This window comes from Xenopus tropicalis, chromosome 5 (assembly GCF_000004195.4).
Source record: "Xenopus tropicalis strain Nigerian chromosome 5, UCB_Xtro_10.0, whole genome shotgun sequence".
In the NCBI taxonomy this organism is placed as follows: domain Eukaryota; kingdom Metazoa; phylum Chordata; class Amphibia; order Anura; family Pipidae; genus Xenopus; species Xenopus tropicalis.
The window spans coordinates 23362518-23372485 of NC_030681.2; the positions used below are offsets into that span (position 1 = coordinate 23362518).

Genomic DNA, 9968 nt, shown 5'->3' on the forward strand with positions numbered 1-9968 from the left:
AATAAGATTTTATGTGCATCACGGGCCCCCGCCACACCCCTATGTGGGCCCCCATGTGGAGCAAGTAGATCCGGGCCCCCCGCAGCCGTGGGTCTGCTTCCTCTAGTTACACCACTGCTCTGGGGCAATGATTAGAAGTGGGTTAATCACAGGTAGGGGATAAGAGAGTGATCAAAGATTTTTTGGGGGGTAATTAGTTAGGAAGAGGGTTAATTATGGGTAATGGAAAAAGAGGAAGACAGAAGGTTGGGATGTGGGGCAGTGGTGTAACTTTATGGGCCCAAGCATCCCGCAATGAGATTTTATGTGCATCACGGCCCCCCCGCCACACCCCTATGTGGGCCCCCATGTGGAGCAAGTAGATCCGGGCCCCCCGCGGCCGTGGGTCTGCTTCCTCTATAGTTACACCACTGCTCTGGGGCAATGATTAGAAGTGGGGGTTATCATCGGTAAGGGTAGTGGTTAGGAAGAGGGCATACCCGCAATGAGATTTTGCTTGCAGGTCCCCTGTGAACCCCCCTCCCAGCCCCCTGTAGGAAGTAGACCTGGGCCCCCCGCGGCCGCAAGGTCTGCTTCCTCCATGATTAAACCACTGGTGTGAGGAACTGGCTAGGAAAAGGGTTAATCACAGGTAAGAGAATAAAAGAGAAACAAAAGTTTGGGGTGGGTGAGGCAGTGATTAGGAAGGAGGAAAATCACAGCTTAGGGAACTGGTGGGAGAGAGAAGTTAAGGGTGGGAGGCAGTGGTGTAACTTTATGGGCCCAAGCACCCCGCAATGAGATTTTATGTGCATTACGGGCCACCCGCCACACCCCTATGTGGGCCCCCATGTGGAGCAAATAGATCCGGGCCCCCCGCGGCCGTGGGTCTGCTTCCTCTAGTTACGCCACTGCTCTGGGGCAATGATTAGAAGTGGGTTAATCACAGGTAGGGGGATAAGAGAGTGATCAAAGATTTTTTGGGGGGTAATTAGTTAGGAAGAGGGTTAATTATGGGTAATGGAAAAAGAGGAAGACAGAAGGTTGGAATGTGGGGCAGTGGTGTAACTTTATGGGCCCAAGCACCCCGCAATGAGATTTTATGTGCATCACGGGCCACCCGCCACACCCCTATGTGGGCCCCCATGTTTAGGAAGCAGATCCGGGCCCCCCGCGGCGATGGGTCTGCTTCCTCTATAGTTACACCACTGCTCAGGGGCAATGATTAGAAGTCGGTTAATCACACGTAGGGGGATAAGAGAGTGATCAAAGATTTTTTTGGGGGGTAATTAGTTAATTATGGCTATTGAAAAAAGAGGAAGACAGAAGTTAAGGGTGGGAGGCAGTGGTGTAACTTTATGGGCCCAAGCACCCCGCAATGAGATTTTATGTGCATTACGGGCCACCCGCCACACCCCTATGTGGGCCCCCATGTAGAGGAAGTAGATCCGGGCCCCCCGCGGCCATGGGTCTGCTTCCTCTATAGTTAGCCACTGCTCTGGGGCAATGATTAGAAGTGGATTAATCACAGGTAGGGGGGTAAGAGAGTGATCAAAGATTTGTTTGGGGGGTAATTAGTTAGGAAGAGGGTTAATTATGGGTAATGGAAAAAGAGGAAGACAGAAGGTTGGGATGTGGGGCAGTGGTGTAACTGTATGGGCCCAAGCACCCCGCAATGAGATTTTGCATGCATTACGGACCACCCGCCACACCCCTATGTGGGCCCCCATGTAGAAAAAGTAGATCCGGGCCCCCCGCGGCCGTGGGTCTGCTTCTTCTACAGTTACGCCACTGCTGTGGGGCAATGATTTGAAGTGGGTTAATCATCGGTGAGGGTAGTGGTTAGGTAGAGGGTTAATTATGGGTAATGGAAAAAGAGGAAGACAGAAGGTTGGGATGTGGGGCAGTGGTGTAACTTTATGGGCCCAACCACCCCGCAATGAGATTTTTTGTGCATCACGGGCCTCCCGCCACACCCCTATGTGGGCCCCCATGTAGAAGAAGTAGATCCGGGCCCCCCGCGGCCGTGGGTCTGCTTCCGCTATAGTTACACCACTGCTGTGCTGCAATAAGATCTAGCTTGCAGGTCCCCTGTGACCCCCCCTCCCAGCCCCCTGTAGGAAGTAGACCTGGGCCCCCCGCGGCCGCAAGGTCTGCTTCCTCCATGATTAAACCACTGGTGTGAGGAACTGGCTAGGAAAGGGGTTAATCACAGGTAAGGGAATAAAAGAAAACCAGAAGTTTGGGGTGGGTGAGGCAGTGATTAGGAGGAAAATCACAGGTTAGGGAACAGGTGGGAGACAGAAGTTTAGGGGTGGGGGTAAGGCTGCTTTTACTTACCTTTCTTACCTTTCCTTCCTTTAGAAGTTGCAGTCAGAGATCCCGTGTGGTGCTGGCATCAACGGTAGAACTAGATGACATTAACAGGAGATGGTTTAGGGTTGGTATAGCAGGTGGATTGGTTGTTTAGGGGTTTAGCTTGTTATAGATGGTACGATGTTATTGGCCTCAGGTTGTTACAGGCAGTAACTAATGATGTTATCCCACATTATATTCGAGGTGATGCCTTACTCCTGCCAATTCCAGCTGGGATCCACATAGGAGAAATCCTTCCAGTTGGTTTCCTTGTTGGAACTATGAGGGGAGAATGCGACCTGGTATTCATCGAAGTCGTCAGCTGATGGCTATGAACAAGTTAAAAAAAAGTATTTAACCTTTTATACAGCATTGTATCATTTTATTTCAACCGCCACTGTTTTTAACGTAGATTAATTATCATACTTGATTAATTATGCCCGTTAGCCTACTGAAATATTGAGCATATATACTGGCAAATGTTTAAAATCTGGGCTTCACAGAAAAGAAGAATACACTCCCTTCTTCTGTTATAGGGATATGGGAATCAAACAAATGAATAATGCGGTCACTTAGGGATTGCTAATTGCAAGGAAGAAAAGGGCTAACCCAGTTGTCTGGTGTTATTATGGAGCTGACCTACCCTCTATCTCAATAACAGCAAGGGTCCTAAGCTACTGGGACAACCTCTTTGTCTTAACACTCCTATCATTCTGGTAAATATGAGCAGCAGCATATTATCGGCCTGTCTCCCTAATGGGACCCTAAGTCACTAAGGGAGGCCCAACTTGATGGCCAATTTTGGTTCAAAATGTACAATGGATGTTCCACCTGGACATCACTTGAACAATGGAAGAGTAATTGTTACAACTTCGTTTTCATATATTTCATATTTCTATAGCACGAGCAAGAGAAGACCTCAAGAGTAAAAAATGAGTAGTAGTGCCCCCGCAGGATATTACTAGATTATCACATTGATTGGTTCAGTGCATGAATTTACCATTCCTGGCTGGAAAGGGGGCTTCAATCTTCGATGTTCTAGATCTTCCCAGTTGATTGTTCTGTAGAAAGCATGCTCCCTGATGTGCCCATGCAGTCCCAGCCGCTGAGTCTCATCATACCTCAAAAGCTAAAGAGAAAGACAGTTCTTTATTTGAATACTGCAGATATTATACTGGCTGCCCTCTGCATTATTTAATATGGAGCAGAACACTTTCCCCCAAGTTTGTGCCACATTTTCTCTTATTTTAGCCAACACCCAGACCCATTACTGTTGCCTGCCACTCGCAAGAATAAGAAAAGGAAGACTTTTTTTTATTTTAATGCTTCCAGAACTATACTCCTTCCTAAAAAATACTGTGGCTCGGCATACAGATATCCCTGTAGGGGCTCAGGCAGGTGCATAGGCTGTACAGACTTTTCCTTAGAGATTTCTGTACTGCGTATGCGCCCAGCTGGGACTAGTACAGATTTTAACTGGAAAATTTGAAAAAGATGGTGAATTGTTTAAAGAGGAGGGCCAACATGTAGTAAAAGGATAGAAAAAATTTTGTACCATAAAGAGATTTTCCCTTACTTTGTTCTTTAAAAGGTTTGCCACCAGGGACACCTTTCATCCCTTCTTCTCCCAGTTTTCTATGTAGCTCTTCCCCAATATCACTCATATACCTTATCAAATGTTAATGTTTCATTTCCTATTTCCTGCTAATTGTTATCAATTACTCTTACTGTTAGTTCAGGGTTAATAACCGTTGTTATAACGTTATTTTTATTGGTTATCATTTCAGTAATATGAAATATATAAGTGCAAGCATTTTCAGTTAAATATGGGACACAAATGGGACCTCTGATACTTGCAAGGTACTTTTGTGTACCAAAGCTATTATTATTATTAACATTTATTTATAAAGCGCCAACATATTCCGCAGCGCTGTACAATAAGTGATATACATAGAATATTAATTACCCTTTAATTCCCTTAAGTATTCCTCTATATAACTACTGATATTTACCTTTGGCAGGAGGTCCAGCATCTCCTCGCTCAGATATTCTGGGTATCTAGGTTGGTACATGTTAATTGCCAAAATTTGCTCTAAAATGCTGCCTGATGGTGAAAAAGGCAATTCACCTGTGGCCATTTCGTACATCGTAGCCCCAAATGACCACCAATCCGCTCCTGCATTATAAAGCGTCCATAGAAGCTTTGAGGAAAAAACAACAAGTATTGAAAGTTAATTACAAGGGTACATTGGCAGTTTTCTCCATATGATTGCTGTAAACTGCTTCTCATTACTGTCAATAGGTATCAAACTGCTTATGGTATAGCGAGGCAATTCTTTCCCAAAACCCGGCATGTCTTTTTGCTCTAACATATTGGAACACCTAAGATGTGACAGGAAGATACTGCTCTCTTCTCCCTGTGTCAGAAAGACTTTTGGAGACATACAGATTAGGTTAGAAGGCATTGATTTTGATGAGTAACAAGTGTTAGGATTCCAGAAGAACTCAAAAATGGGGTGAGGCTTAACTCATCATTTGCTTCAGCTCTTTTAATGCAATTACCAATAAGTTTTAAACAGCCCTAGATTGCAATAACCCGACATTGCATTGTGCCAGTACTTGTTAGATGCTGTATATGCTACTCGGCACATATTGTAAACATTAAAAACAAATTATGTCACCTCTGGTGCCCGGTATCCAGGGGTTCCTGCTATGCCGCGGATCTTCTCCTGCCCAATCATGCCCACTTGAGCAAGGCCAAAGTCGCCGATCTTAATATGGCCATCTTTATCCACCAGAATATTGTCCGGCTTCAGATCACTGTAGGTGAAACAATAGGAACAATTTGCATTCATAGCAAAGTACATCGAGTTTTGGGAAGGAAGTTAATACGTTATAAAGTTAAAGGATGTAGAGGTCTACTTTAGAGGGTCTCTATAATCACATTTTTTTAAGGTCACAGTCTTGGTGGTGGAAGGGAATTCATTATGTATTGTTGGGTTCCTCAAGGGGTGCACCTACAATCCCGAGGGACATAGGAGATCATTTGTGGGGACTCTTTTCAGCTTTGGAAAGGAAATAGAAATATTGTGCTGGACTTCTTTGGCTCTTTTGGAACCTTGCAATGAGCAAAAAAATTAACCACAAAAGAAAGTGCTAATTCAAAAGATTTCAACAGCTCTCGGTAATGGATCCCACAAGATGCTCTGTGCCACGGCAAGAATGAGAACAGTGACCAGTTTAAAGAACACATTAAAGGTATAACATAATATACTGAGATTTTACTGACCGATGAATGATTCCCTTGGCATGCAGGAACTGGAGGGCAACCACCATCTCTGCTGTGTAGAACCTTTTCAAAAACAGAAAATAATAACCATTCCTGTATCACGCACATTTCTCATATCTCTCTTGATAACAGAACTTGATAACTAATCCGTGTATCCATTAGTGTGTTGAGCACATGGACAAACACTTATTCCACTTATTAAAAGGGGCAGTACATCCCCATGTTCAACATGAGTGCATTAAATAGTGCTTGTGCTGAACATACGGTTTGTCTATTGTCTAAATAATGAAAATTCTGTGGTTCTTATTGAGCTGAACAGGGCAAACATGTTTGGTCCTTACAAAGTTGAAGTTAAAGTATCAACACCCTTTTTTACCCTAATATATTTTGGTTACCCTATCTTGGCCCAAAATACCTTTTCAAACCTAGTGATGGTAGAACATGGGTCACCCAGAACTCATTTTCCCAAATGGAACCTTGTAAAATGAAGGAGGTGGGTGTTGTGCAACTACATCCCTTTGCTGCAGTAATAAAAGAATTATTGTGAAACACAGCCGTTATACTCATAAATCATGAGCAGTAGATATATAATGTCAGATATATTCAAAGCAGAGTTTAACCCTTGCACCACAATGGAGACATTAGGTAGGTTTAAGATACACTTTTAGGTATTCAGGGAGTATATACTATGCCAAAATCCCTTCAGCGCTGTTGTCCCTTCACTTTAAACCAGTTAAGCCTAAGGGTAAGGGAACATGGGGCAAATTGTCAGCCTGTGGATAAGTGCAGGCTGAATATCTGCCCCCACTGAATCCACCTGGGTGCAGCTACATGCAACCGATATCTACTAACAAACGCAAGACTTGGTGTTTGTTGGCAAATATCAGCTGCTTGTGCCTGCACCCGGGCACATTCAATGCTTCCAGGTCCAGGCGCAACTAGAAGCATAGGGGCGGATTGTTAGCCTGTACAATCTGCCCCATGTGCCCTTGCCCTTAGGCTTAACTGGTTTAAAGTGTAGGGACAACAGTGCTGAAGGGATTTTGGCATAGTATATATATATATATTTCTGACATTATATATCTACTGCTCGGGATTTATGAGTATAACGGCTGTGTTTCACAATGATTCTTTTGTTATATGTTCAAGAGCCTCTGACTTCTTATCCACTTATTACTGCAGTAGAGGGATGTAGTTGCACAACACCCAAACCCTCCCTCCTTCATTTTACAAGGTTCCATTTGGGAAAAGGAGTCCAGGGTGACCCATGTTCTACCATCACTAGCTGGTTTTAAGTGAAGGGACAACGTTTACCCTGGAATAATTATTTTTGCCCGATAATACTCACATGATTCTTGACTCTGGCAGATTTCCTTTCCGTCCAATCATTTCCCATATAGATTTCCCACTGCAATACTCCAACACCAAGAAGGCTTCCAGCTGGTAAGGACAGATTTAATGAAAGTGAGACACGGGACACTAACACCCAGAAATACAGCTGGTAATAAGATGGGATTCAAGGTACTTATTTAATTAATGATAAAACCATCCCAAATAACTTAGGATCTCTGCAATGACCTCCTACACAGCCCTTCCTGCTGAACTGCACCAAACACCACTCCAAATAAGATGCAGAGTAGTGCTGTTGGCCTGGTGGCTGCCATCTATTGCTGATCACTGATGATCACTGAATGGCGGCAGCTCTCTGCCTTGCTCCATGCAGTTGGGCAAAGGATGCCAAGCAGCCAACCCTGTTGTGCTACTCTGCATTTTAGTAACAGGGCAAATAGAGCAGTATTAGGGTAATGTGTGGTACCTTTCAGGAAGTGGGTGGGAGACCTCTGCAGGGGACTAAAGTAATATAAATAGGTTTTGCTATATATATTTCAATGATAAATAATTTCCCAGTAATAAGCACCATGAAAGTACCGCTTCTGTACACTGACGTGAATTTACTGACACTAACAAAGTCATTTTTTGGTGAGTACTAAATGACAGTAAGGTCAGGGGATGCCAAGAACTGAATCTCAGACACACATACAAAAGCAACAGACATATACACATACAGTATGGTTACCTCTGATTGAAAAGTTGCATAAGAATGGCATAAAAATGCACATTCTCTGCTGATCTTCAATAAATTGGCCTCTCTAGCGACGGTATAAGGGTTGATCTTCTCTGACTGCTTCTTCAAGACCTTTATTGCCACTAGTTGTTTGTTTGGTCTAAAAGAAGCCAACATCACCTAATAAAAATAAGAAAACACATTCAATATCGCAGTGTCTCCTGTAGAGATAAAACAATTCCATACAGAATGACTGGGGATATACTTCACTCACCTGGCCAAAGCCCCCTTGTCCCAGCTCTGCGTGGAACTTGTAGTTCTTGATGTCCAGGGGAACAGGTCTTCTGGTGTCCACACGGGATCTCTTCTGTCCACTTCCGCCTTGTTAGAGAAAAACATGCCATTAGTAGCTCATATCAGAGATAGACTGTACATACTAACATATGACTTATTACAGGAAAAGGGGAATGGGGAAAGAAGAAATTTTCTTATCCAATAAATTTCCTCTGAAACTTGTGTTTTCTTGGGGGTATAAAATACGAAATATAAGATGAAGAAAAAGATAACCCCTTAATTAGAAAACACTTTTAACAATAGATTCCAACTGTTTGATTCACCTTAAAATGAATTTTGCAATTGTGCAAAAGTGCTAGCTTTTTCAATACTGTCACTTAAAAAAGCCTTTTTCTAAAAGTGCATGTGCTATATAGTTTTGTATTCTCACAATTTCTCTTCGAAACCATCAATTGGTGACTGAATAAATTAGATAAAAAATGTGCAAGTGTTTAAGGTGCCAATTTTTATAATCTCACTTAAAAAGACCTTTAGAAATCATCCAATGCATGTGTTATTCCTTCAAAACCATTAAATATCACTATTTATATGTAGTTTTCTTATTACAAAGTCAAAAATGAATAAAATACTATTGAATCAATGAAACAACAAACTATCAGCCAAATTATTGATTGATAATTCACCTTATTGGGTGTTATAGAGAGAAAAGGAAGATTTTAGAGGTGTGGAGACATCCCAATTGTATGTAACTATCTCAGTTGTTTCTGACTAATTTAAGGGATGCCACAAAGCAAAGATAAGGCAGATGTGGCTGCGGTCTCAAAGTTTACCTTGCCTAATACTTATTAGAGGACTAAATTATCCTACAAAACCGCAAACCTCAAGGATCTTGGAGGGAAAACAGTGTTAAGATAAATGTTAAGGAGAAAGCGTTTTAAAAATCACAATTAGAAAACAAAGTCAGCCGAAGCTGCACCTTTTCTTCCAGTTACCCCACCCAGCAGCCATCCACACAACCTCAAGTATCAATCATTAAAATCAAAAGGCCATCAAATGTTAAACCTAAATAAAAGCAGTGGGATGTTAGCAGCGCAAGGTATGTAGAGAAATTGGCAGTTGTGCTCGCTGGTAATTATGGGAATGGAGAGAAGGGACATATAGGGAAAATTAAGGTATATTCCCTGCCACACGCCATAAAAATACAGACAGGTTAATTGGCTCCTAGTACCATTTACAATAAAGTCTTTGAATATGACAGGGACTTAGCAAAAGAGCTGATAATGGCACCAAGCAATTTCCCATTAAGTTATAATGTACTATATGAGCCCATTAAATACATACAAAAAGTGCAGTGTATTTCCCTTACCTTCTAAGGGGTCTTCCCTGGGCTTCTCCTCTGCTTGGCTTTCCTTTTCTTTCTGTTCTTCTTCAGATCTTTTCCTTTTAAACCTTCCATCTTCATTGGTCTTTTTCTCTGTTTGCTCTTCCTTTTCCAACTGTCCTTCAATTCTTCTCTTCTTAATTCTCCCATTCTCACTGGTCTTCTTTTCATTTTCTGACTCTTTCTCTTCACTCCTTCTTCTTTTAATGATCTCATTCTGATCTTTTTGTTCAGTTTTGCAGCTTTCTTGCTGGTTTGCTGCTTCTCTGGTTTCTATCTCCTGACTCCTTACCTGGCTCCAATCCTTGTTGGGCTCCTCTTCTCTAAAGCTTTTTGCTCTATCTAATACCTCTCCAGATGGACTCAAACTCCTTTTCTTACTCAATTCCATGATGTTCTCTCCTCCTACACTATTTTTTATAGATTTTACTTGCACTCTATCGCAATTTCTATGATTTTCTCTCTCACTGATGACAAACGCTGCCTCTCCTACTCGCTATCCAACGGCAGTTGGTCTGTGGCAGTTGAGCTGGGTGAGGCATGTGACCCCCAGCAATGGCATCACTGGCATTATGACACTGCAACCCTTTCTCTAATGCAGGAGT

General features: G+C 42.6%; 1 protein-coding gene across 1 annotated transcript; it reads right to left on the reverse strand.

Moving 5' to 3' along the window:
- Positions 1-2546: 2546 nt before the first annotated feature.
- LOC108647598 (protein kinase C theta type-like) lies at positions 2547-9754 on the reverse strand. Its single transcript, XM_031902260.1, has 8 exons — positions 9349-9754; positions 7963-8069; positions 7701-7868; positions 6972-7063; positions 5016-5154; positions 4347-4535; positions 3335-3463; positions 2547-2663 (listed from the first exon to the last, which is right to left on the reverse strand). The coding sequence occupies exons 1-8, from the start codon at positions 9752-9754 to the stop codon at positions 2547-2549; spliced, it is 1347 nt and encodes a 448-aa protein (XP_031758120.1).
- Between the last annotated feature and the right edge of the window lie 214 nt (positions 9755-9968).

Excerpts from the sequence above, each read along its gene's own strand:
- LOC108647598 (XM_031902260.1), bottom strand. The coding sequence starts at position 9,754 with ATGGAATTGAGTAAGAAAAGGAGTTTGAGTCCATCTGGAGAGGTATTA. Across the intron at positions 7,869-7,962 it reads GACAAGGGGGCTTTGGCCAG|GTGATGTTGGCTTCTTTTAG; the intron begins GTGAGTGAAGTA and ends TATTTTTATTAG. Across the intron at positions 4,536-5,015 it reads CTGGATACCGGGCACCAGAG|CTTCTATGGACGCTTTATAA; the intron begins GTGACATAATTT and ends TTTTCCTCAAAG.